The sequence below is a fragment of the Panthera tigris genome, chromosome A2 (assembly GCF_018350195.1).
Source record: "Panthera tigris isolate Pti1 chromosome A2, P.tigris_Pti1_mat1.1, whole genome shotgun sequence".
Taxonomy (NCBI): Eukaryota; Metazoa; Chordata; class Mammalia; order Carnivora; family Felidae; genus Panthera; species Panthera tigris.
Window position 1 is genome coordinate 19,034,955 of NC_056661.1, and position 27,690 is coordinate 19,062,644.

A 27,690-nucleotide genomic window follows, 5' to 3' on the forward strand; every position below is an offset into this window, starting at 1 on the left:
GGGTAGGAGACGGCCGTCGGCCGAGGCGCCATTTTGTGAGGCAGCCGTAGCCTGTTGGAGATTCTGGGGCACAAAACCGCTACTTCTGCCACTTCGGTCTCTCCTGGGGGTAAGTGCGGCAGCCACCCATAAAGACCGGCAGTTCATGCTTTTGAGGCAAGCCTCGTGCAGCTTCCCTGACAGCTGCGGGTGGCGGCCGATCAGTCCCAGCCGCATCTCTAGAGTAGCTACCCGAAGCATTGGAGGGCCGCGCCCCTGCTCGCCGCCTGCGCTGTCAGCTCTCGGAGGGCGTCCTCCCGCCCAACCTGAGGCCCACTTTTTTTCGGGCGCTTGACTGTACCCCTGACGGAACGCATTTCCAACTCCCCAACCCAGCTGAATGTGGAGCCATCGCCTGTCCTTCGGGTACTTCTCGGGGGTGTCCGGCAGTTTCTAGCCGCCATCGCCCCGCAGCTGCACTTGAATCCGCCTATCCAGGACGTTGTTCGGTGAACACGGCTGATCTGCGGGCTGGGAGCCTCTTGGGGTTCGGGAGGGGCATGTGCAGGCAGAAAGGGAAAGCCGGACGCCGGAGTGGGTCGCGCAGGCAGTGGCGCCGCCATCTCGGCTGCAATACCCCACGGAGGTGGGTCCAGGCACTGCCCGAGACACAAGGGGCGGCATCTGAGATTCTGCTCAGGACCTTATTTCTCCCAGGTGGTTCTCTTCCATTTATTAATTCAGCAAATGTTCGTTGAGCGCCTGCTCCGGAACAGGCGCCAGGGACGGCTGTAACTAGTTTCTCAGACCTCGCACGCATCGAACGCGGTCTAGCTGTGTGATGTTTTATTACCACCAGGGCGCTGCGGGGCCTAGTTGGTCGCCTCAAGGGCTTGTGGTGGTTATTGTTGCTGAGGAATTAAGTCGTGTCGAGGTTTGCTCTTGTCTTACTGAAATAGCTTTGGATCAGCCGTTACGTTATAAATGGAGTAGATTTCAATCAGCACGGCATTCTGGCTTCTAAAATGTTTCAACTTTTCATCAGAAAATACTGAATTTCATGTTGCTGCTTGTATTAATAAAGACACTTTGATTAATGTTTTGAAAAGGTCAACTACCCCGTTGGAGTTGCTTTGATTAGAACACAGGGAGCTGATTGCATCTCTGCCTTTTTTGCTTTGTAATCCTAAAGTAGGGGAAGGGAAGGAGTTTTTTTCCTGTATTCTTTTATGAGTTTGTTATCAAATAGAAAATCTAATATTTTAAAGTATGCCTTATCTTCCTGCTGTGCTCATTTCAGTAAAACCTTAGTGTGATTTTAATACTGACACTTGATTCCCACCTCCCTCCTCTCCCACCTCCCCGCCACCACCTTGTATAATCACTGTTAATAATTTGATGAAATTCCAACCTCAGCAGTGTCCTAGCTTATGGAATGATGGTGTTAAGTGATCTCTCAAATTTTCAGTGATCAGTCTCTCTTATTTCCTAGAAAAAAACAAAATTTGAACCTTTTGGAGCAGAGTGCTACATCTTCAGTAGGACAATGGGTTCAGACAAACGGTAAGTTACTAGCATACCTGTCTTTGTTCACAACATTTCATTGGGAAACTGAACTACTTGTTAAAAATTGTTTATCAAACAAATGTAAGTGACTATTTTGTGCCAGGCATTGCTGTTAGCCCCTTCATGAGCCTTGCTCTCACAAGCAGGTGGCTTAGTGAAAGAATTGAAGTACTGTGTGAACTCTGCTATATAAAAGAAGTCGAGGGTGCTGCTAGAACACATAGGAAGCATGTGTTTTCCTGGATTCATCTAGGAAAGCTTCCTGGAGAAAGTAATCTTTAAGGTGAAGCCTGAGGATAAGTAAGAATAAAGGAGGGCAGGGTGGAGTGGTTCACTGAGAGTTCCCAGTGTGGAAAACAGCCTGTGCAAAAGCCAGGAGAGATCATACAGTCTGCCACTTTACATAGTACCCGGCTGTAGCAAGCAATCAGTGAATGCCAGTTCTTGTTAGTGTCTACTCCATAGCAAGATGATCCAGATTTATAGAAGCTCTGGACTATGGATTACATGAAAAATAAATGAATTGAAAAATTGCTAAAGAATTAGTAGAAAATTAAGATGACAGCATTTGGCTGCTCTGTCATCTAGGGATTCTCCCACCCAGACCATTTGATTTGAATACTCGACTTTTACTTATTCATTCCTCCTCAGTATTCAGGCTGGTCCCAGTGGTAGATCAAATCAAATTAACGGCCCAAAGAGACTCAGGAAAAGTTCTTGTCACGTGATGTCCTTGTTCTAATGCTGTGTTAGCAGTCTGTGATTCCAAATAACTTACTAAACTAACATTTACCCTTTTAGGGTTTCCAGTCCCTATAGTTCACATCATGAAGTAGCCCTAGATTACTTGTTCTGTTGGTTTCTTTTTAGTAAATTTGTATTCTCTAAATGAGGCACTTCTAAGCCTTTCCTTTGTCTTATCCTTACACGGTTTTATGAACCTGATAAACAGTTTATGAAAAAACTAGATCTTTGGTCAAATGGGATTAAGCCTCTTGTTATTAGATTTTCCTGTGAGACCTAATGCTGCCGAGTAACCAAAAATAAACCAGATGTTCTAGGAAATGATGTTTTCTGCTGGTGCTAGTTAGTAACAAATGAACTTGGTTAACTGCCTGATAAGGAAAAAAAACAAAAAACAAAAACTAATTTAATTCATCCAGGTTGTTGGTCCATTTCCCAGTAGTGTGATACCCTGGAGAGTGGATGAGTCAGAACACTCTCTCCTTTGAAATTGGGTGAAATGCTAAAAATTGCTTTCTTCCTATTTTTGATCACTAAGATCTGAATCAGGGATGGAAGGGGTGATACGTGTGTAGACTACAGGCTTGGGAATACGCAGGATAAACTTGGACAACCTGACCTTTGTAAAAAATATTAAACCCAGACATTTGATACCCATATTTTCAGATTTAGCATTATCTCCTGAAAGTTATTTTTTCCTTTATGTTTTTCCTTTATGAAAGTTATGTTTTTCCTAGTAGTTGTCTTAATAAACTGGAATTTGGTGATCACATTTTGAGGGATACTTTAAACTATTTTGGTATCTTATAAACTGAGCTGTAGGGGTATGTGTTTTCTACCATGTTTTCTAAAGGTATAAAATGTGATTTACTTTAGAGTAAATGAAAATTATTTTCCCTGGCAGAGTGAGTAGAACAGAGCGTAGTGGAAGGTACGGTTCCATCATAGACAGGGATGACCGGGATGAGCGTGAATCCAGAAGCAGGCGGAGGGACTCAGATTACAAAAGATCTAGTGATGATCGGAGGGGCGACAGATACGACGACTACCGAGACTATGATAGCCCAGAGGTGAGTGGTCAGCAATTGGTATGAAATAGTTAGATTATGAATTGTATGCACAAAGCCTTTAAGATTCTGGAAATGAAATAAGTATACCAAGTGTAGAACTCTCTGTTGAGTATTATATTCAAATTCTATTATTCTGAAATCTGTTGAGATGACTCTAACCCTCAAAGACAGCTGAGCCTCTGGTAATAGAAATTACTGGCCAGGATTTACATAGGGCTCACCGTGCACCAGGCACTCTTTTGAGCACTTGACTTACATGAACTCGTGTAGGTCTCATTACAACTTACGATACATGTCTTCCCATTTTAAAGATGAGGCAATTGGAGCGTAATAATATGCCAACACTGTGCCTCAGATGCTACTTCTAAAAGTTGTAGTTTCAGTTACCATAGTTTTTTTCTCATTTCTTTTCTATATGTAAATAGAGCTTTGTTTAGAAGTAATTGTGTTGCCCATATAATCATGCAGGGCTTTTTTTTTTTTTCATGCATACAATCTTCATATTGTGACAGGTCATGTAGTATTTCACTGTGTGTTAGTGTACTGTACAGTGAGTTGTTAAACCGTTCTTCCTGAACTAATGGTTATGGCCCTTCTTTTTTTGTTGTTGTTTTTTTTTTGTTTGTTTTGTTTTTTGTGTTTGTTTTAGAAACACTACAGTGAACATCATCATAGAGTTCCAGTATCCTCTCTGTTGTTCCTAAAAATAAATTCCTAGGGCCTGGATCAAAGAATATAAACCCAGTGTGATTTTAATTGTAATTTTATTTATTATAAATCAGAGAGAACGCGAAAGAAGGAACAGTGACCGATCCGAAGATGGCTACCATTCAGATGGTGACTATGGCGAGCATGACTACAGGCATGACATCAGTGATGAGAGGGAGAGCAAGACCATCATGCTGCGCGGGCTTCCCATCACCATCACAGAGAGCGATGTAAGGGGAGAGAGCAGTTATCATGAGCAGTCCAGTAGGCACAACCGATTTGGAACTTCTGCCACTTTTTGTGCTATTGTTTTATCTCAAGCTAACATCTCAGCTAGTGAAGTATATTTCTGTCTTTAGGATGGAGTTCTTTCAACTTGGTTCAGAAGTTAATTACCATTTATATTTAGACTTTGAAGCTCAACGTAGAGGAGGTCTTGTTCCTTCAATAGCCCTTAGAAGGTAGTTTTAGTTTTATTTTTATTGAATTGGTTACTTACTCAGTGAGGATGTATCAGCAAAAACATTTTCTTCATGATCTGGCCACCTTTGATTTGATGAAAATTATACTATCCATTTGAGACCTAAGAACCCTGTTGAAAAGGAAGGCCATTACTTGGCTCCCCACTCCTAGAACTGGCCAACAAGGGCCTTGGTATACTGGGCGCTATCTGATTTTCACTGGCGTCTCTGGCCCTCACCCATTCCTTCTAGCCACATCCACCACCTGCCTCCCCTACAGGCCACTTCAAATATGTTCATTGTTCTACCAGTGTGCCTTTTTCTGCTTGAAGTCTCCATTATGTGAAGCCTTCCCTGATCTACTAGGCAGACTGGTGTTAGAAGAGGTCCTGTTGAAAGAGGTTCTGCAGAATGTCCCGGTGGGAGGAAAAAGAAAGAAAGAAAAAGGGCTGCCTGGCTGGCTCAGTTGGTAGGGTATGCTACTACTGAACTTGGGGTTGTGAGTTCAAGCCCCATGTTGGGAGTAGAGGTTATTATTACTTAAAGTTTACTTATTTATTTTGAGAGCGAGAGCAGGCATAAGCAGAGGAGGGGCAAAGAGAGGAGAGAGAGAATCCCAAGGAGACTCTGTACTGTCAGCTTGGAGCCTGACTCGGGGCTGGAACTCCTGACCCTGAGATCATGACATGAGCTGAAACCAAGAGTCAGACTTTTAACCAACTGAGCCACCCAGGTGTCCCTGGAGTAGAAAATTTTTTTTTTTTTTTTTAATGTTTGTTAATTTTTGAGAAAGAGACAGAGACAGAGTGCGAGCCAGGGAGGGACAGAGAGGGAGACAGAATCCAAAGCAGGCTCCAGGCTCCAATCTGTCAGCACTGAGCCCGAGGTGGGTCTCGAACCCATGAACCGTGAGATCATGACCTGATCTGAAGTCGGACAGATCTGAGCCACCAGATCTGAGCCACCCAGGTGCCCCCCCCCTTTTTCTTAATGTCTCTGGAGGTTTAAGGGAGGTTTTATTAGTGGAGGGTAAAGAAGGGTTCCAGGGAGATCTTAGTTGAACTGATTTTTGAGGGATAGAAAGAAATGTTTGGGTTCGGTGGAGAACTGGGGGAAAGGTGTAGACTGTACTTCTAGGCAGTAGGGTAACATAAGCACACCTGGAAATAGATTCTGAATTTAGTCAAGGCCTTGAACCAGGTTGATTTGGCTGATGTTAAAGGCTTTTGGCAGGGGTGAGGGATGTGGGAAGGTGCTGTTGAGGCCAGGCTGTGGAATCTTTAAAAGCCCAGCTAAGTATGAAGTTACTGGGGCACCTGGGTAGCTCAGTTGGTGTAAACACTAGAGCTTCTGACTCTTGATTTCAGCTCAGGTCATGATTTCATGCTCAGCATGGAGCCTGCTTGAGATTCTTTCTCCCTCTGTTCCTCTTGCCCGCTTGTGCACGCACAGTCTCTCTCTCTCTCTCTCTCTCTCTCTAATAAAATTAAAAAAAAAAAAAAAAAAAGGTACTAAGGGCTTTTCCTAGTAGCAAAAGCTATGCAAGTTAGAATGTTGGAGGAAAGAATGGGTAGACAGGGAAGGCAGAGATGAGCACAGGTAGGGGCAACGGTGGGCATGTAGAGTAAGATGCAGGAAATGCAGGAGGAGTCCATTTAGGAAAGTTTGCTTGTTAAGCAGGTTGTTCCCTTGAGTAGCCTGCTGACCTGTGATCCTGGGAGTCTGCAGAGGAAGTGAGTAGTAGCATGGAGAAGCAGTGCTCTAGCTGACTTGGGGAACCTCCCTGCTGGCAGTTGAGGCAGCAGGTTGGCAAACAAGATTGTAATGCTTTTGTATTTCAGGCTTCTTCAGGGAAATAGAATCGCCTACCATAAGAAGGCTGGTTTTCAAAGTAGAATTTCTCAGGCCCCCAAATTATGTAGTATTCTTAGCAGATTCATTTGTTGAGGTTTTAAAACATTTTAAAATTATAATATTTAATCTCCTGGACTTGAGTTTATCATTTTCATTATTGTTTTATCTTTTTTTGTTTAGCCCTCCCTCCCCCTGACTGACATGAACTGTTACAATAACTATCTTTAGTTACTATGTTACTGTATGTTACTGTTACCACTGCTTTTGTAGTAACTATCTTTAGTTATTCTGATGACCAGTTAGTTATTACTAAGCATGGACCTGAGTCACATGGTGGGGTCTGGCTCTGTGTAGAACTTCTGCTCTGTGGAAAAAATAGACATAGTCGATTCTCTTTCTTTGGGGTGGTTATGGTCAGTTTATAAAGTCATTGCAAATAGAATACTGAATACTGAACTATCACTCCTAGAGAAGATACAAAGTTAGGTTCCTGTGAGCCTCTGATCACAACATTTTCATCAACAGATCAATACATAACCTTGTTTCAGGTGCATTTTGGTTTAGAGATACCTTATTTAATATATATTGTTGATTCATAAACCTTGAACTCACATCTAGCCACACTATAACTTGTGCCTGAATGAAGCTTGTCTTACATACATATTTTTTCTGTAAGGGACATCATAGCCTTCTTGCATTCAGGAACACTAGACAGAAACTCCAGCACTACATTTGGAGAGCCATTTTATTTTTTATTTTAAATTTTTTTATTGTTTTATTTTAAAGCACAAGTGGGGGAGATGGCAGAGAGAGAGAGGGAGAATTTTAAGCAGGCTTCACTCTCAGCTCAGAGCCCAACACATCGCTTGGTCCCATGACCCTAAGATCATGACCTGACCCAAAATTAAGGGTTGATGCTCAACTGGCTGGCTCAGTTGGTAGAACATGTGACTCTTAATATCAGGGATTGTGAGTTCAAGCCTCAGGTTGGGTACAGAGATAACTTCAAAACAAAACAACTAGGTAGATATATGGATAGTGAAATCAACCAAAGGTACAAAAATGTGATACACTTGGCACTAAATAGATAGTGAAAAAGATACTTGCTTACATTATGAAAGCTGAAACCAAGCAAAACATCACCCCGGCCTGGGACAGGTGCATCAAGTGACTCAAACCTTTCTTTCTCCTGTGTATGTCCACAGATGACTTGGAAGTGCCAAAAGTATTGATTTGGAGTTACAAATTTCAGTGAATGGGCAAATTTGCAAACACAGAATGCACAAATAATGAGGATCGACAGTGTATAATCCCATAGCCTTTGCACGTAATTATGGAAAGTTGGAGACTTCGTCTCACAAATTTGGCCCTGGTTTTTTTTTTCCTAGGGGTATTGCTACCTGGCATGATTGATAAAGAGATTAGGGTATTTCATTGCCTTTTGTAGTAAGGGCTTGGTCTGACATCAGTAACAAACCTTCTAGCCCAAATTCATTTTTCTAGGACCAATTATTGCTTGACCTATTAGGAGCCTAGGAATGTTATGAGCTTTATTAGTTTTCACCACTAATATAAATATAAAAATTATTTCTTTCGTATTGTGCAAAAAATGTTTGAGAGAGTTCCTTGTGTTTTTGGCTATTGATTCTTGATCATATACTTCAGAGGACAATAGCACATCCTTTGCCTCTTCTAAATTTCATTTTCTTTCTGGTCCTTTAAACAAAGGACAGCAAAGTGAGACTAGAGGAGAGAAGCTTGCAGGACAGCATGCCGTGGGCAAGACTGTTTATAACATAAATACTTGTACCTCAGGGAAATCCCCAGGCAGCATATAAAGAATGCATTTGAGGAAAAAAAAAAAAAAAAGAATGCGTTTGAGGCTGTTATAATGCATTTCATTTCTGTGAGAAGCGTTCCCTTTTTTCCGTGTTTAGAATAATTGCATTTTGGTGATAGAAGTTAAAAACTTGGCTGATTAAAGCAGTTAATGCAGTTCTTGGTCCTTGAATTTTCTTTGATGTGGAATAGTTTGTGGCTGAAGCTTTAACTATAAACGTGTAAAACTCTGCAGATTCGGGAAATGATGGAGTCCTTTGAAGGCCCTCAGCCTGCGGATGTGAGGCTGATGAAGAGGAAAACAGGTGAGAGCTTGCTTAGTTCCGGCGGTTCTGGCTCTCTTCCCCATTCCCACCTCAGCCCCTAAAGACCATCCTGATTCCCCCAGTCTTCAAGCACATGAATTCAGAATGAAAGGTTTGCCATGGCTAAGGAATGTGACTCTTTGAAAACGATATTAGAGAGCACCTGAGGACCTTTTTAAAAACTTTGTTTTTAGGGGCTTTTTTTTTTCCTTCGGTAAGTAGTGATTTATAAACTCCTTGTTTGACTGTTTGTAGTCGGTTGCATGGTTACTTTTTAAGCGTGGAATCAAATCGAGTGGCACTTAGTTCAGGCGGCTTGGTTCCTTGCCATGGCAAAGTATCAAGAAGATCCCCAAGTCAAGTCACATTTGTAAAGCTGCTTCCCAATTGGCTTTGTCACGCAGTGTTGAAGCAGTGGGAGAGAGATTCACCTGTTATAAAGGAACTGACTAACACGAGTATCCCGTCTATATCTGAATGCTGTCTCTAGGTGTAAGCCGTGGTTTCGCCTTCGTGGAGTTTTATCACTTGCAAGATGCTACCAGCTGGATGGAAGCCAATCAGGTTGCTTCACTCACCAAGTCTAGATATTCATGAAAATGGAACAAGTCTGTACAATTTAAAAAAAAAAAAAAAAAGGTTGAAGGAGTGGTTTGTTCCAAAGGAGTGATTTTTTTTTTAAAGAAAAGCTTTGTATATATTAAAATTGATGTTATTAGAATAAATAACAGCAGCAAGGACTGCATTGCAGAATGTGCTCTGCCTTTAAACATGGCTGCCTGGCAGGACTTTGTTAATCACTGAATACCTGTCTGGTGATTACCAAAACATATTAATGTTCCCTTTTCCCCTACTGATTATGTTCCTATTCATTATGTCCATTGAGAGTAATCTTAAAATACCCAACTCTCGATTCGACAGTAAAGAGAATATAGTAGAAGTCTGCTACTGGCATTTTGTAAGTGATTCCTTATTTCTACTTGGAGACCACAAGCCTCCTGGAGGCATAACTGTTCGTATGGGTCTTCAGGACTATTTAAGGACCTCCGTGGAATTTATGAACAATAAGTCTGATGAGATTAGCCTGGGAACTAGTGTCCTGCTGCTGTCTAATCTAGTTAAACTGGCATTAACGTTCTAATCTCCCTGAGAATGCCTTTTAAAGTCCATTGAAAGCAAATCATTGATGGTTCTTTGATGTAGCATTAACTGAAATGTTCTACAGTTTGTCAAGAAAACGTTCAGTACTTGGCACTTCAGTAACATTTTTTGCCAGAACTCCATAGCACAGTATTGAATGCCTTAACCAAATGCGTTCTGAGAAGTTTGCTTAACTCATTATGTTGCTTTTCTGCAGCATTTTATTTGTCACCCATAAATAAGAGTTACATTCTTTAGTAATATAACAAGACTCACTAATGGGGGTATCATTTTGATTGATTTGGTAGATTTTTAAGCCTCTCATTTTCTTAACCCAGAGGTGACAGCCTGATCTTAACAAAAGTGAAGCTTCATTCATTTCATACCATGGACATCATCCTAGTAAATATAGAATATAAACACAAGCTTCATGTGAGTCTGCTTTCTTGATGTGACAGCATCTTTTGATGCAGTGGAGGTATCAGAATGACTTGCCTGGGAGTTTAAAACTCCAAAGAAATTAAAACCCACGAGACATTTTAAAAAATCTCCACAATTTTAATGTATACAAAGCTAAGTTACTATGTAATATTTCATTACAATTCAAATTCACTCCAGAAATAAAAGGCTAATAGGATTAGGGACTCAGTGATAGTTTGGAGTCTCCCCCAGCACACACCCCTCCTACTGGGATGATCTATTGACATATCTCCCAGCTTCATTTTTGTTTCTGTACAACACAGTGAGTGGATGGCCCTTCAGCTTTTTCCTTCTTGGCCAGACATGCAGTCTTGCCTTTAGATAATGCAGAGACAACATTCACAGCATGTCTTAACTCTTCCAGGATTTGCAAGAACCAAATTGCTCAACAGTATGTATATTTAGAGGGGTTAGACTCCTTTTAAAAATTTGGATATCTAACCTCCTACTAATTCTGTTCTGATATTGTCAGAACATCCCATTCCCTCCTCCCTCCTGCCCCCCCCCCATAAAAAAAAGAAGAAGAAGAAGAAGAAAAGATGCTCCTGTTAAATGAAGGCTCTTTGGGGGCAGGTGCTGGATATACATACTCTTGGCTAGACTGATTGAGCTTGGAGTTTTGACCTTCAAAGTTGATTCCCTTTTAGTCACATGGTTGACCTGAAGGGTAAGGTGGTGTATGCATTTATAAACTCTTCCGACCCCCCTGAAGAAACTTCATTGGCCTCCTGGTTACTCATCCTGAAGAGAGTACCATGTATTTCAGTGAAAAACACATCCATCACTTAGGACGTGACATGGTTTCAGTTGGCAGGAAGAAATCTCATTTAGCTGCTTTAGAGTGGATGGCATTCAGAATAGGCCCTCCTAAGAAAAAGTTGTAACCAGATTCCCTTTAAAAATGAGCTCCCCTCCCCTCGTCCCCCAGAGGACAGACACATGCTAAAGCAGGAGTTTGGGGAAAGGGAAAATAGAAAGGCTTTTACTTTACATAAGGACGGGGGACTGGGGGAAAAGTGAAGCGAAGCCCAAGGACACCATGCTGAGGCTAAAGTAGGCAATCTCAGAACTGGGAGAGTTGTGTCTTCTGCTTTTTGAAATAGACTGTCACTCTCGGGCAGCCTGGCAATGCTGAATGTTAGGACTTCTGTCTCTGCTGGAGACACGGCCTGGTGCATGTCAGCGGTTAGAGTTTGGCAGCTTTCTCAGCACTCCCTGACTCCGTTTACCTTTACTCCGCATCCCATTCTCTTACTGCCTATCTGAAGGATTGGATGGGCAGAGTATAGGTGGCGGTGGTTGGTCCTCCCCGTATGTTGTCCATTTAATTCCAGAGCACTGATTTTTCCGAAGTGTGCTCTGCCCTGGGAAAATGGACACATGTTCCTCACAATGGGAATAACTAGTTACTTCTTTTTTTACAGAAAAAGCTAGTGATTCAAGGAAAGCACATTGCGATGCATTATAGCAATCCCAGACCTAAGTTTGAAGATTGGCTTTGTAACAAGGTAAGCATGTGTTCTTCCCAGATAGACCAAACTCCTTCAAGTTTTGTTTTCTCTTTGTCTGTCTGAACAAGGAAGCTAGAAAGTATACAATCACCAGCTTTTATCATAGGGTGATTTTCCTGGTTCATGACTTTCTTTTCATCCTCCTGTGCCAGTACTAGAATCCCTAGAACATTAGAGATTTTTTTAAGATCCAGGTTCTTGGACACCTGGGTGGGTCAGTCAGTTAAGCCTCCGGCTTCAGCTCAGATCATAATCTCAAGGTTCGCAAGTTTGAGCCCCACATTGGGCTCGTACTGACAGCTCAGATTCTGTGTCTTCTCTCTCTCTTCCCCTCCCCTGCTCACACTGTCTGTCTCTCTCTTTCAAAAATAAACGTTGAAAAAAAAAAAAAAAAGATCCAGGTTTGGGTTGCCTGGGTGGCTCAGTAGGTTGAGCGTCTGACTCTTGATTTCAGCCCAGGTCATGATCTCACAGTTCATGGGTTCGAGCCCTGCATCAGCCTCTGTGCTGACAGCGTGGAGCCTGGTTGGGATTCTGTCTCTGCCTCTCCTTCACTCATGCTCGCTTGCTCTGACTTCAAAATAAGTAAATAAATATTTGGGGGGAGATCCAGGTTCTAAGCTCAGTGTTTCAATTAGGATTTTAGGTTTGTTCCACTTTACTGTTTCTTGATTTCTAGAGCTCTCAACTTGTGGCATAGTCCTTAATTACATTAACAAAATCCTTCTGACTCTGCTCAAGTTATGTAAGATCCGTTATGGTTCTGTCAGGGCACCTGGCTGGCTCATTCGATAGAGCATGCACCTCCTGATCTCAGAGTCGTAAGTTCAAGCCCCACATTGGGCATACAGCTTACTTAAAGAAAAAATAATAATAATTAAAAGAAATTCAAAAGCAGAAGTATTGTAGTCCTGTCAGCATTGCACCATTTGAGCTTGCCATTCTGAGAGTATTCCGATTCATTGTTCTTCACGTCTACTGTTTCCAGAAGGGGGCTTGACAGTATTCCATTCACATCTTGCTTGTGTGTATAGAGTGGTCCATATAGTGAGTGCTCTTCTGATTGAAGAACAAACTTTGCCACTGTTTGCTGTAGGGTTTTTGGGTGAACTTAAACTTTCCCTCAACTTGATAAAAAGGGAATTCTATTTCAAACTATGTCAAGATTTGTTTTTCTTGTTAGAATTCACATACTGAAACATTTTACATTTAAAATTTTTAGGTGAATGCCCTTTTGTCTTGGTTATATGTTATCACTCTGCTTTTTTATTTGCTTACTGGGACTTGTCCATGGCCCTGTAGCCCCTAACCCACTTCATCACTAGTAAGCCTGGCCTACTGTGAGAAATAATTACAGAGAAAACTTTTTTTCTTCCAGTGCTGCCTTAACAATTTCAGGAAAAGACTAAAATGCTTCCGGTGTGGAGCGGACAAGTTTGGTAAGCCCAAACTCAGCTATTTGGAATATGCATTGAAAACCTGACTAATACGGGGGCACCTGAGTGGCTTAGTTGGTTGAGTGTCCAACTGTTGGTTTGGGCTCAGGTCATGATCTCATAGTTCATGGGTTTGAGCCCCAAGTTAGGCTCCATGATGATAGCGCACCGCTGCATGCACACTATTTCTCAAAAATAAACTTAAAAAAACAAACCAAAAACCTGACTAATTAGGTTGTCTGTGGTATAGATTGTAAAGCATTTCAGGAAGTAACTCGTGTATCTTCTGTAAACTTGCTTACCTTGTGTTAGGGAGATGCTTCTGATGACTGTGTGTGCAGAGAGTTCCTTTATTTTCCAAAATTAAGTCTGCTCACTGGTTTGCATTTTGAATCTGTTTTTCCGTAGTACCGAGGTAATGTCAGTCCTCTCCGGCCCAGTTTCTGCATTCCACATGTATCGTGTCAAAATTAATGGTGTTTTATTATAGCCACAGATGGTTTAAAAAGAAAAAAATGGCTACTACATTTGCTTACAATTAAAACTTCGGGGTTTGAATGTATTTCTTTACTAAAAAAAATACTGGTTTATTATTTGTTTGTCTTCAGTAACTGACTCCCCCTGTCTCCTCCCCTTCTTGTAGACTCTGAACAGGAAGTGCCCCCTGGAACCACAGAATCTGTTCAGTCTGTGGATTACTACTGTGATAGTAAGTTCCAGTATATTCTTGGCCTTTATGGTATTACTTGACCTCAGTTGGGAGTTATTGTGCTCTTACACTTTTTTAATGACCAACATTAGCTTTAGTTTATCCCATGAAAGATTGGTTTTTAGAATCTTCTCCATGTCAAAGTGCAAGATATACTAGGAACCTCCCAAATGGATTTATGTGTTTGTACTTGAGCCTGCCTTCAAAAGTATTGGTGGTGGTAATGCACATACATGTGATTTGTCCCTTTCACCTCCAGCAATCATACTTCGAAACATAGCCCCGCACACTGTGGTGGATTCCATCATGACAGCGCTGTCTCCCTATGCATCCTTAGCTGTCAATAACATTCGCCTCATAAAAGATAAACAGACCCAGCAGAACAGAGGCTTCGCATTTGTGCAGCTGTCCTCTGCAATGGTGAGCTCACTGAATCTTCTCTTTTAAAAGAAACTGGGCTTGGAGCACCTGGGTGGCTCAGTCAGTTAGGCAGCGGACACTGAGCATGGAGCCTGCTCAAGATTGTCTCTCCCTCTGCCTCTCTCCTCTGTTCATGTTCTCTCTAGAATAAAATTAAATAAACTGGGCTTTAAGAGACAAATGTGGTTCATCTAAAAGTAGTACTGTCTGTAAGGCTCCTGGAACCCAAAGTTCAAGACTACGTAATGATAGTTATTGTAGTGCTAAATTAGAGGACCGGTTACTTTGATAAGTGGTAAAAATAATGCGTATACCTGTGAATGATTCGCAGAACTGAAGTTTTGAGCCACACTTTAATTTTTCCTTCTTGCTTTTGTTTTAGATTGATTTAGCATTTACTCCTTTAATAATATGGAATGCCTTCATGTGCTGGAGGAAAGAGGGCTGTATTTTTTCCTTGAGGTTTCGTGTGTACAAACAATTAGGAATTACTGTTCTTTTTTAATAGAAAGCTGTATTTCTTTGAATGGGGTAGGTGGTAGGGAGAGATTTTAAATTATAGGACAAAATGGTCTTTCTTGATCTTCTCCTTCAGGATGCCTCTCAGCTTCTTCAGATATTACAGAGTCTCCATCCTCCTTTGAAAATTGACGGCAAAACTATTGGGGTTGATTTTGCGAAAAGTGCCAGAAAGTGAGTAACTTCATTGTCCTTATTTCAAACTGCTGTACTTGCACAGCTGCCCAGGGATGCTTTGCTGACTGTACCCTAAGCCCATGTTCTCCCTGAGACACAATCCTCCCTGGTTGCCAAGGTCAGGAGGGAGTCAGCTGTCTTTCTTAAAGCATATTCTTTCCTGTCCTGAGGAACCAGTTGCTGGAAAACTACAAAGCAGGACAGAGGCAGACATGGCAGATGGGTTGAGAATATGTGCTATGCAAACAGCTTCAAGGTGGTGCAAACCCATCTGGAAATAATCTTTTCCTTCCAGAAGCTTCGTATAGAGAAAGCTTTAGTCTAGAGATATAAATGTCCCATTTGAAGTGTCATTACTCATCCAGCAGATACCTTACTAGATGGCAGGGTACAGAGTAAAATGGTGACACTACAGAGACATTTGCCCACTGAGGAATTGGCCCATGGAGACCCCTTTCTGCTCTGAAATGAGGCCTTGCTAGCATTTGAGAGTTCCCAACAAAGGCTAGAGTGAATTGATGTTTCCTTGACAGTATGGGAGCATGGATAGGAAGCATACTGAGATAGAATCACATGCTTGGATTTTTGTGGTTTCAGAGACTTGGTCCTCCCAGATGGTAACCGGGTCAGCGCCTTCTCTGTGGCTAGTACAGCCATTGCTGCAGCTCAGTGGTCATCCACCCAGGTAAGATAGGTGTTTTTTGTCAAAGTAGTGTGTTGGTGCCCAAATTCACAGAAGTAGTGCCTTAGAAGCTCTCTAAGGACAGTTTTAGGGAGTACTTCCTGGCTCTTGGTGTCTACTCAACTCACCTGTGTGTCCTCTTCTTTTGACATGCTATAGTCTCAGAGTGGTGAAGGAGGCAGTGTTGACTACAGTTACCTGCAGCCAGGCCAAGATGGCTATGCCCAATATGCTCAGGTAGGTAGATTTGACCAACATCCACCTTCTCTCCAGAGCATGTCTGAGAACAGCAGCTTTTAACAGTGCACTTTTCTTCAGTACTCACAGGATTACCAACAGTTTTATCAACAACAAACTGGAGGATTGGAATCTGATGCGTCATCTGCATCAGGTAGTAAACTTCATCTGTTTTACCTTTTGTTTAAGTAGCTGTGGTTGAGGAGATAGAACTAGATGTCCTTGGCGCTTGGAGGGCTCAGTTGCTTAAGCGTCTGACTCTTGATTTTCCGGTCGTTAGATTGAGTCCTGCAATGGGCTTTGTGCTGTTAGCACAGATCCTACTTGGGATTCTCTCTCTTTGCCCCTCCCCTGTGTGTACTTGCTCACCCGCGCATGCTCACGCTCGCTCGCTCTCTCTCTCTCTCTCTCTCTCTCTCTCAAAACAAATAAATGTAAAAAAAATAATAATTAGATGTTTTAACTAGACCCCAAGCCAGGAGTCCATTTCCCTGCAAGGGGGGGGGGGGGGCGGTGCACATTCAGTGCTGTCTCCATGTGCGTAAGGTTCTGGGGAAGATTAGAAGTACTTGAGTCGCTGAGAGTGTGAAACCCATGTTGTGATGAGTATTCGTTCTTGGAATTCAGCTTTGTATCTCCCCTCTCTGTGTTGTTTGGAGTCATGGGTGCCCACATAGGTTCAAATGAGCAGGGAGGGTGTGGCCCTAGATTCTGGTGACCAGAAATCAATCACAAGGGTCATTATAAGAAGGCCTTGCTTTACTTTTTGTTGTAGAATTCTAAAAGCTTTATGGTTAAATCTTTTCTCAACCCCAGATATGGATTCCTCTTCCTTTTTTTTATTTAAAAAAAAAATTTTTTTTTTAACGTTTATTTATTTTTGGGACAGAGAGAGACAGAGCATGAATGGGGGAGGGGCAGAGAGAGAGGGAGACACAGAATCTGAAGCAGGCTCCAGGCTCTGAGTCATCAGCCCAGAGCCTGACGCAGGGCTCGAACTCATACGGACCGCGAGATTGTGACCTGAGCTGAAGTCGGACGTTTAACCGACTGAGCCACCCAGGCGCCCCAGCCTCTTCCTTTTTTTTAGTTGTCATACAGAATATTTAACTTTGTGACATTCTAGTAGGATTATAAAAATGAAAATGTCATAGGTTCCAGGATGCTTAGTAGGAATTAAGAACTGATACATCAGGGCACCTGAGGCTCAGTTGTTGACCGTCGGACTCTTCATTTTGGTTCAGGTCATGATCCCACAGTCATGAGATAAAGCTCTACATCAGGCTCTGCACTGAGCATGGAATCTGCTTAAGATTCTTTCTGCCTTTGTCCCCACCCCCGCTCATATGTGCACATACATTCTCACTTGTTCTCTCTAAAAATCACAAAATAGGGGCACCTGGGTGTCTCGGTCACTTAAGCATCCGACTTTGGCTCAGGGCATAATCTTGTGGTTCATGGGTTCAAGCCCCACATCGGGCTCTGTGCTGACAGCTCAGAGCCAGGAGACTGCTTTGGATTCTGTATCTCCCTCGCTCTTTGCCCCTCCCCCACTCATTCTCTGTCTTTATCTCTCCAAAAAGGTATATAATAATAATGATGATAAATCAGTAACTGGCCTCACAACGACAGAAGGCTAGTTTGGGTATTACAGATAAAGATATTTGGCTTTGAGTTCATTGCCTTGGCCCTTTCTAACCCTGCGTGCATCATTTATCATCAGGCACAGCAGTGACCACCACCTCAGCGGCTGTAGTGTCCCAGAGTCCCCAGCTGTATAATCAGACCTCCAATCCGCCTGGCTCTCCGGTAATCCTGTTATCCTAAATACAGAACTGGTGACTGTTGGGGAAACTTTATTTTGTTGTACACGTATTATCCTTTCCTGCTGTATGAGCCAGGATTGAATAATACACAGACATTCTGACCTTACTTCTCTCTGTTTGGTAGTATTAGATAATGAAATAATTTGGAGTGTGTATTTAAAACATAAGATTCCAAACAAGGGGTATTTATACATTCTGCATGCTTCGACTTGACCTTTAGGAAGAAAGTTGTCAGCATGTGTTTTGCTCAAGGATTGCCTTAGATCATTGCTACAATGTGTCTGTCAGGGGAGCCCTTCCTCCTGGATGGATGATTGCAGTGATTTAGTTCTCTTAAGAGGCTTTACAGTTGAAATTATATTGAAGCTGCTGTTCTTTCCAGACTGAGGAAGCACAGCCTAGCACTAGCACAAGTACACAGGCCCCAGCCGCTTCCCCCACTGGTGTAGTTCCTGGTACCAAATATGGTAAGCCAAACCTCATGGGGCTGTTAACAGTTGGAAGGTCCTAGTTGTTGTCTGTGTCTAGTAAGAGTTCCTCTCCCTTTGTGGGTGTCAGAGGGACACTTGGGGATATGAGAGAAGACGACCATTAAGGCCTGCTGCATCTCCGTGGCTTAGAATTTGAAGTAAAGCCAGTTTCTTTATCTGGAATGACCGTGTGCTGGATTTTGTTTTTGCAGCAGTGCCTGACACATCCACTTACCAGTATGATGAATCTTCAGGATATTATTATGATCCGACAACAGGGCTGTACTATGACCCCAACTCGCAGGTAAATGCAGTTTTCCTCCCCAGCGTCACTAGAAATATCTTTGTTTCACTTAGTCTGTCTATGAGGCATGAAACGAAATACCTTTTGCAAAGGAGCAAGTGACCCAGATTAGTTTTAAGTTCTTCAGAACCACCAAGATGTAATTTCTATTTTAGGATTTTAATTTTTAAAGGTTAAAAAAAGATGTTTTCAGGTACAACGTACATACAGAAAAATACACGAGGGGCGCCTGGGTGGCTCAGTTAAGCATCCAATTCTTGATTTCAGCTCATGATTTCACAGTTCGTGAGTTCGAGCCCCAGCCTTCTTGGATCCTCTCCCTCTCTCTGCCCCTCCCCCATTCATGTGCACTCGCTCTCTCTGTCCCTCTCTCTCTCCCTCTCTCTCAAAAATAAATAAACTTCAAACAATAGAAGAAAAATATACAGAGCTGAAGTGTACTTTTCTTTGAATATTCATATGTATACACATTCATATATATCAGCACTGAGAGGAGAAAACATTCCTGGCATGCTGAAGGTTCCCTTATGCCCCTTGTCAGTCAGTACCCATCCCCTTCAGTAACCACTAGTCAGACTTCTAGTACTACCGTGGATTAGGTTGTCAAGTTATTATAGGTGGCTGTTAGTCATTATGTAAAGACCTAGATTGAAGTTTCAAATTGTGGTTTCTCTTCCTATGTATTTTTTAAAACTGAGATGAAATTCACATGACATAAAATTTACTTTTTTTTTTTTTTTTTTTAACATTTATTTATTTTTGAGACAGAGAGAGACAGAGCATGAACAGGGGAGGGGCAGAGAGACAGGGAGACACAGAATCTGAAACAGGCTCCAGGCTCTGAGCGGTCAGCACAGAGCCCGACGCGGAGCTCAAACTCACAGACCGCGAGATCGTGACCTGAGCCGAAGTCGGCCACTTAACCGACTGAGCCACCCAGGTGCCCCTTCACTTTTTTTTTTTTTAAGATTTTATTTTTGCATAGGGGCGCCTGGGTGGCTCAGTCGGTAAGCATCCAACTTTGGCTCAGGTCATGATCTCGCAGTTTGTGAGTTTGAGCCCCACATAAGGCTCTGTGCTGACAGCTTGGAGCCTGGAGCCTGCTTGGGATTCTGTGTCTCCCTCCCTCTCTGCCCCTCCCTCGCTTGTGCTCTCTCTCTCAAAAATAAATAAGCATTAAAAAATAATTTTTTTCAAAAAAATTTATTTTTGCATAAACCCAGCATGGGGCTCAAATTCACAACCCATGAAATCAAGAGTCTCATGCTCTACTGACTGAGCTAGCCAAATACCCTTAAAATTTACCCATTTTAACCATTTAGAATGTATAATTTGAATATACTGGCAATGTTGTGCTCCCATCACCACTAACTCCAAAACAATTTTTAAATTTATTTTTAGTAATCTCTGTACCCAACATAGGGCTCAAACTCATGACCTTGAGATGAAGAGTTGCATGCTGCTACTGACTGAGCCAGGCACCCCTTAAAGTTTATTTGTTTGTGTGTTTGTGTATTTATTTTGGTAATCCAAAATACTTTCATTGCCCCAAAAAGAAACTGTGTACCCATTAACAATCACTCCTTTGTCCCTCCTTACCCCAGTGACCACTATTTGCTTTCTGTCTCTACAAATTTGTCTCTTCTAAGCATTTCATATAAATGAAGTCGGATGACATGTGACCTCTTGGTGTCCAACCTCTTTTACTTAACATCCTGATGTTTTCTTGAGGGTAGAAATTAACAGATCTGTGGGGTGATGTTTTATTTTTAGTAGTGGTAGATTATTTTGAAGAGGGAAGGCAACACTAACACTCCATAAATAAATAATTACTTATGACCAGGAGCTGTATATATAGAATAGGAAAATAAGTGCTTTTAACAGGTACTTGGTATTGAGAGCTTGTGGTTTCTGAGAAAGGTGTGAAGCAATGAGGGACCCACCTGAGCAAGCCAAGCCTTGCGTGGCTCTTCCGCTCCTCTTGCTTGGTGAAGAGGTGAAGTCTGACCATTATCCAAGCAGTTCTTCTTAGTGGCCATGTTTTTGTTGTGACTTCTGCGTCTGACGCATACCACCTTCCCTAGAAGAGACATGACAGATGTCTCTCCTGGGTCCCTGCTGAGTGAGTAGAGCGAATGACTAAGGAAGAAAGAAGTGGAGAGATAGGTGCTACCTATCTCCCATTGCAGTTCATCCGACATAGATCAGATCTGGTCTTCCAGGCTCCCAAACTGGCTTTTTACAAACCTGTGTTTGGTTACCTGGGTTTCCAAAGGGTTTTGATGGTTGGACCCAGTAATGAGCTGTTAACTGGTCGTCACAGAGGATGTGTGATTTAAAAACTGCTTCTGAACAAGGGGAGTCTGGCTGGCTCATTCGCCAGAGCATGTGACTCTTGATCTCAGGGTTGTGAGTTTGAGCCTCACGTTGAGTATAGAGATTACTTAAAAAATAAAATCTTGGGAAAAAATAAATAAATAAATAAAACCTCCTGCTGAACCACTTGTTCTGGCCTCCTGGTTTGTATAAACAGTTTATGGAAAGGAGTGAGACACATTGCTCTTCGGGTGCCCTCCAGGCCCACGGATTAGATTAATGGTATTACACTGCTGAGAAACCATATTCTACTTTTGTCTAAGAAGTTCCGTACCTCTTCACTGGCCAGTTCATCATCCTCACCACACCAACACATACAGCAGCTTCTCTCTGAGCAGGAGATACTACTGCTCTGCAACATGTTTTATGTTTATATGTTGAATTTTTTTTGACAAAACAATTTTGTGTGCCTTTTTGACAAAATGATCCTTTAATGGTTTGACAAAGCAGAAAGTCTGCATTAATTGTGCTTTGTTTCTAGTACTACTACAATTCCTTGACCCAGCAGTACCTTTACTGGGATGGAGAGAAAGAGACGTACGTGCCAGCTGCGGAGTCCACCTCCCACCAGCAGACGGGCCTACCTCCTGCAAAAGAAGGGAAGGAGAAGAAGGAGAAACCCAAGAGCAAAACAGCCCAGCAGGTGAAATAATGACCCAGCCAGGGGACTTCGAGGTCTTTCTGGGGTATTGGGCTTAGTTTTTTTTTTCTTTTCTTTTCTTTTCTTTTCTTTTTTTTTTTTTTTTTTTTTTTTTTTGAGTTGTGGCCTCTCTGTCAGCTTTATTTGGATTCTCAAAAGCTGGGCCACACGTTTAATTTACATTAAGTTCATAAAGCATTTTTAATTTTTTAGTTTTTGTCAGTTGCCCATATACATACTTAGAAGGAAGTATATTCTGGAACACTGCACAGGCTTTCAAGCAGTATTCGTTAATGATTTTGATTGTATGCGATAGTGTGTCATGAAGATATTTGTAGGTAGAAGTAAGGGCAAAGGGGGTTTTGTTCCAGAGCACGTGATTGAGGTGAGATCCTTAATGGCTTCTTACTGTGGCACAGGGGCTGACTATTGTCTAAACTCACATACCTAAATGTTTTTTTTCATGGTTATTTGTCATTAGATCGCTAAAGACATGGAACGCTGGGCTAAGAGTTTAAACAAGCAGAAAGAAAATTTTAAAAACAGTTTTCAACCTGTTAATTCCTTGAGGGAAGAAGAGAGGAGAGAGTCTGCTGCAGCAGATGCTGGCTTTGCTCTTTTTGAGAAAAAGGTAACAGTAGCAGGAATGACCATACTTCTTCATGGGAACTTAAGTAAAACTTGAGGCTTATGACTTGTTTCTCTGTTTCCCAGGGAGCCTTAGCTGAAAGGCAGCAGCTCATTCCAGAATTGGTGCGAAATGGAGACGAGGAGAATCCCCTCAAAGTAAGGAAGGACCACCAGTGTTTTAAGGCCATTTTTGTGGTTTGTGTCTTCCTGTGATTCTCAGCTTCATCTTGGCTAATGTGATTCCTACTTAAAACTGGATGTGGTCACTGTTGGTGGGTATTGAAAAGCTTCTGCACATAGAATCCATGTCTAGGGCTTTATTTTCTGGGTGAAAGCCAGTGAGATGGAGCATTGAATGAAGCCTGCATTTGAATTCCTAAGCTCAGTTGAGTTTTATTGCATTTGTAAATAGAGGGTTTTAACAGTTTGGAAAGAGAAAATTAAGACAATAAAAAGTGTTTTACTTGATAGATAATGGTCTGGGTGGGCCATTACCCTGATCTGTCGTATTTGGGGTTTTCATCTATAATGAGTAGCTTGAAAACAACCATCCAGGAACTTTTTCTGGGCCCCAGGAGTTTGGTGCCAGCAGGCTGTCAGGCCCAGCACTTGAGGACCTGACTGTTCTGTACAGCCGGATAAATGCAATTTCACTGTTGAAGTATGGCATGGGGCATTGGGAGTTCTCACACATCTTGTATTACACGTTGCTTTATCCAGATACATAGTCATCACTGCTTCCTGCTGTACATTTCCAATGACCCACCCTTTTGTCCCCAGAGGGGTCTGGTTGCTGCTTACAGTGGTGACAGTGACAATGAAGAGGAGCTCGTAGAGAGACTTGAGAGTGAGGAAGAAAAGCTGGCCGACTGGAAGAAGATGGCCTGCCTGCTTTGCCGGCGCCAGTTCCCTAACAGAGACGCCCTGGTCAGGCACCAGCAGCTCTCAGACCTTCACAAGGTGGCCATGATTCTCTGAGCTGATAAGAGGCAGGGAGGGGAGGCAATGAGGCAATATGGGTGCCCTGATGTTGAGTGAATGCCTTTGAGAAGACTGTTCTGATGGTAGTCTGTTCTACATCATAGAGTGGCAAAGAGCATGGCAGCTCCATATACACCAGGCTCTGGTTTTCATGCCGTAGTGTGTCGATTGGGCTTTGACTCTTAGACTAAATAGGTGTTGATAATGTCATTTCAAATTAGGATGGTCCGAATTCTTACTACGTCTGTCAAATCTCTTGTACAGCAAAACATGGATATCTACCGACGATCCAGACTGAGTGAGCAGGAGCTGGAAGCCTTGGAGCTAAGGGAGAGAGAGGTGATTGAGGGTCACTGTGCCACTAGAAGGAGTATCTTGTATTTGCTTTTAGCATTTATTTGTAGCACTTAATTCCAGGTCCCAGGGGCAAGGTAGGATTTGTCATACCACATGTCACCTGGCCATTGTGGCTCATGTCAGGTTATAGGTGCTTTGTGAGCACTCTGCACCCTCTCTTTATGAGGGTGGACAGAAGCACATCCTCAAGGTTGCTCACAACTTGTGAATGCCAAATACTTACTGGTGAAGTATACTGGATTTTAGTAAAGAGAAGGTGATCTCTTCTGGCCTGCAACGAGGGAGGCTTCAAATTAGGCCCAGAGGATATCAGGGCATAAGACAGACGCAGTGATACAGAAGGAAGTAGTGGGCAGGACTGGGTTTGGGGTGAAGGCAGCAAAAGCAGGTGAGGCCAATAATGGACAGGCATTTGATGGTTCATGAGGCAAGTTGAGGGCCAGCCAGGCTTTAAAAAGAAATTGAGGGGGCGCCTGGGTGGCTCGGTCGGTTAAGCGTCTGACTTTGGCTCAGGTCATGATCTCACAGTCTGTGAGTTCGAGCCCCGCGTCGGGCTCTGTGCTGACAGCTCAGAGCCTGGAGCCTGTTTCAGATTCTGTGTCTCCCTCTCTCTCTGCGCCTCCCCTGTTCATGCTCTATCTCTCTCTGTCTCAAAAATAAATAATAGTTAAAAAAAAAAAATTAAAAAAAAAAAAAAGAAATTGAGGGCCGTTGGTTAGAAATCAACCAGTGGGCAAGTTACTTGAAATTTTTCACCACGTGATAATTTTGTAGTTCGACTATCTGTAATTAGGGCTTTTGCTTTTCTGTTATTTTCCACTGTTTGTGGTGCCATCTGTCCCTGGAGATGGGCCTGTCCCAAGTGGTAAGAGGAATGGCATCTCTGCCCTGCTCTTCCTCTAGGACCCTGGGAGGCTGTACCCACAGCCTAGCAGTCTGTTGAAGAGCTTGACAGGTGGCGGCTAATTAAATAAAATTCCTTGTTGGAGATGTAGGTGGGCCCCAGGTTCCACACACAGTTAATCCCTACAAACCGACCCTTTTTTCAATACGTTTTTTTTAAGTTTATTCATTTTTTTGAGAAAGGGTGTGCGTACACGAGGGGGGGGGGGAGAGAGAGAGAGAGAGAGAGAGAGAGAGAGAGAGAGAGAGAGAGAGAATATATCCCAAGCAGTGTCCATGGCTCCACGCTGTCAGCACACAGCACGACGCCAGGCTTGATCCCATGAACCCATGAGATCATGACATGAGCCAAAATGAAGAATCAGACGCTCAACCAACTGAGCCACCCAGAGGTCCCCAAATGTACCATTTTCGGTATTGAGTGCAGTAAGGGGAAAAAAACAAAAGTGTTAGGTGTTTCAGACCACTCAAAAAGGCCAAACTCCAGACTAAGGAAGTGTCTGAGGGTGGTAATCACAAAGTCTAGGTGCATTAGGTTGTTGCAGCTTCAAGTCTGAATGTCTTTAGCAGCGTTTTTTCTCGCACGTAGATGAAATACCGAGATCGAGCCGCAGAAAGACGGGAGAAATACGGCATTCCAGAACCTCCAGAGCCCAAGCGCAAGAAGCAATTTGATGCTGGCACTGTGTATGTGTTGTGTACCTTTTCCACTTCATTAGCAGGGGCTGTGGCTGTCTTAAGTAACTGTGTGTTTGCCACTGGCAGGAATTACGAGCAGCCCACCAAAGATGGCATTGACCACAGTAACATTGGCAACAAGATGCTGCAAGCCATGGGTTGGCGGGAAGGTTCAGGTTTGGGAAGAAAGTGTCAAGGCATCACAGCTCCCATCGAGGTAAGCAGTGACATTGGGCTTCTGTGGTTTGCAGGTTTATTTTGGTGATGAGATGAGGTCAAAGCACCCAGACAGCCTGGGACCCAGGGGCCAGCTTTACCTTTACCATAAAGGGCCATCTCCTCTGGCAAGCCCAATGGAGTCTGGTTCCCGGCCGCCCTCCTTTATGTCACTCTTCTTTTAAGATGTCATTTGAGAGGAATGGGTGTGGTACCCTACTTGATTTTTCTGGTCTTTGGTTTTTTTGGGTAAAAGCTGTCTTGAGAACTGTATATTCCTATGTCCTGTTAGAAACAGCCCCTTACTGAACACTAATTCATCCAGATAGCTTAGATTAGGTTTTTTTCAAGGTACACTGTGCTTTAATTTCTTAATCACCATGTAGGTGATCTTGGTTATGTATAAAACAAGTTACGATTTAGTAGGATTTTTATCCATGCTAAGAAATTTTTTTAGTTGCTCAGAGCTCAGATTGAGATGTAATCTCAGGATCAGGAGTCCCCCACCCACTGGCCTTCTAGACAAGAGCACCACCAGGGACTGTTCCTTCTCTAACCTGGCAGCCCAGCTTAGGTCAGACTCCTACAGGCCATGTTTATCTTGTGCAAGCCAGTTCTGCCATCGGGGTGTCCTGCTACAATCTGCCCATGATTACCAGACCTTCCTAGGCTTCAGTGGAGTATTTTGGGGCCCTTAATAGGTACAGAAGCCTGCTGAGCAGGCACTGGGGGACAGGGTTGGGGGATGTGTCTCCATCTGTCTGTCATCCTTAGCACATTTTATTCCTTCAGTCCTTAACCCTACTCCAGGTCTCCAAAACTTCCTCTCTTCTGTCCCCTGGTGGGTGGTCCTTTTCAGTTGGGAGTCTGCTGGATGAGCAGGGGTTGAAGCGGTCCACACCCTACCTGCCCTCTGCTGACAGAAATTCTGTTCCTCTAGGCTCAAGTCCGGCTAAAAGGAGCTGGCCTAGGAGCCAAAGGCAGTGCATACGGACTGTCGGGTGCGGATTCCTACAAAGATGCTGTCCGGAAGGCCATGTTTGCTCGGTTCACGGAGATGGAGTGAGGTTCAGAGAGAGAGGGAGGGCAGGAAAGATGAGCTCCTCGGAGCACAAGGAGTGGTCCATCTCCTGAACTCACTCTTAGCGCCTGTCTCTTTAAGGGCATGCCTTGTGCTGTTAATAGTTTTTAGGGCGAACCACTCCATTCTACAATGTTCTCCCACTTAAAGGAGTTCCCCTTATATGGGCTGTCTGGTGAATGGCCTTCCTTCCTGCCAGAGGGCTTGTGAGCTGGCCAAGGGGACAGTGAGTCTTTTATACTTCAGTGTACATAGTGTAATGTAGTGTGTTTTACATGTGTAGCCCATGTCATGGTCCGTCAGCCCCTCTCATTGCTAGGGGGTGTTGAGATGCCCTAGGTGGTATGTGACACCAAAGCCGCCTCTGTCATTTGTTGTGCTGTCTTTTCTTGGCAAAAGCCTTGTGTATATTTGTATATTACACATTTGTACAGAATTTTGGAAGATTTTCAGTCTAGTTGCCAAATCTGGCTCCTTTACAAAAGAAATACCTTGAAAAATGAGTGTCTGCGTCTCTTTATTCTTGGGTGACCAGGTGTGCAGAGCGTGTCTAAGCCAGTCAAGCCTGTTGGTGAGGTAAGTGTGTTAAAAGTTATTTATAAATAGTATTTTATGCTGTTTTCCTTTCCCCAACCTTGCTCCGATTCTTAAGTTCAAGAGTTTGCTAACAAGCTTTAAAATTCTTCATGGAAACTCAGTCATATCTGAGTCAGCTTTTCCACTTGCAGTTTCTAAAGACCAAAGTGAGTATGAGCACTTGTGTTTCCCCAGTTGCCACAGATTGTATTCCAGCATGCAGCATTGGGCTGTTACTGCTCTACTGGGGTACAGGGGCTGAGGAGGAGGCCCTGTCCCCCGCCTCCCACTGCACTCCACTTGCCTTCTGTCCTCACGTCAGGTGCTGGGGAGCTGTGTTCAGTGTGTTGCAGGGTTTACCATTATCTGAATGGGTCATCCCATCCTTGTCATCTTGCCCAGCAAAGACCGCGCCTGATGAGGGCAGGAAGCATGCCTGTGTCTGAGAGGCTGCTCCAGGACCCGATGTGGTGATGGGGGATCCACGCTGCCAGGCTGGCTGAACTGAGCACACGGGCTCCATGTTTTGCATGTTGTTGGGGGAGGACTTCGCAAAGCTAGAGTACCATTGCTTTTGTGGGCGGTCACGTTTTCTCTTCAGGCGGGTCTGGCCCTTGTAAAAGGATGAAAAGTGCTCAGGTGGCACTTGAAGGTATATGGGCCCTCAGCCTAGCCTCCCCAGGGATGCTTTGGAAGAAATTGAGGCAAATACAGAAGCCGCACACTTGGGCTTCAGGGTAGCGCTTGGGAACCTCACAAAAATGGGTCCAGCCTACAGATTCCTGCCTTCCAGGGTCAGCCTTGGGGAGCCGAGA

The 27,690-nt window shown here is 43.3% G+C and overlaps 1 protein-coding gene across 4 annotated transcripts; it reads left to right on the top strand.

Annotated features, from left to right (window-relative positions):
• Positions 1 to 8: 8 nt before the first annotated feature.
• RBM5 (RNA binding motif protein 5) lies at positions 9 to 26,802 on the top strand. 4 transcript variants are annotated; one of them, XM_007088550.3, is made up of 25 exons: positions 10 to 109; positions 1,472 to 1,542; positions 3,194 to 3,359; positions 4,142 to 4,297; positions 8,457 to 8,526; positions 9,017 to 9,090; positions 11,571 to 11,654; positions 13,036 to 13,096; positions 13,737 to 13,802; positions 14,062 to 14,222; positions 14,818 to 14,915; positions 15,516 to 15,603; positions 15,760 to 15,837; positions 15,919 to 15,991; positions 17,561 to 17,646; positions 18,046 to 18,130; positions 18,346 to 18,437; positions 21,295 to 21,456; positions 21,935 to 22,084; positions 22,168 to 22,239; positions 22,864 to 23,043; positions 23,329 to 23,403; positions 24,914 to 25,011; positions 25,090 to 25,219; positions 26,159 to 26,802. In XM_007088550.3, the coding sequence occupies exons 2-25, from the start codon at positions 1,526 to 1,528 to the stop codon at positions 26,282 to 26,284; spliced, it is 2,448 nt and encodes an 815-aa protein (XP_007088612.1). In that variant the 5' UTR covers positions 10 to 109; positions 1,472 to 1,525; the 3' UTR covers positions 26,285 to 26,802. The 4 variants fall into 4 exon arrangements, with proteins under 4 accessions (XP_042834931.1, XP_007088612.1, XP_042834932.1 ...); XM_042978997.1 differs by having other exon boundaries at positions 9 to 109; positions 24,914 to 25,219; XM_042978998.1 differs by lacking the exon at positions 3,194 to 3,359 and having other exon boundaries at positions 24,914 to 25,219.
• Positions 26,803 to 27,690: the final 888 nt, after the last annotated feature.

Excerpts from the sequence above, each read along its gene's own strand:
- RBM5 (XM_042978997.1), top strand. Across the intron at positions 11,655-13,035 it reads AAGATTGGCTTTGTAACAAG|TGCTGCCTTAACAATTTCAG; the intron begins GTAAGCATGTGT and ends TTTTTCTTCCAG. Across the intron at positions 15,838-15,918 it reads GCTATGCCCAATATGCTCAG|TACTCACAGGATTACCAACA; the intron begins GTAGGTAGATTT and ends ACTTTTCTTCAG.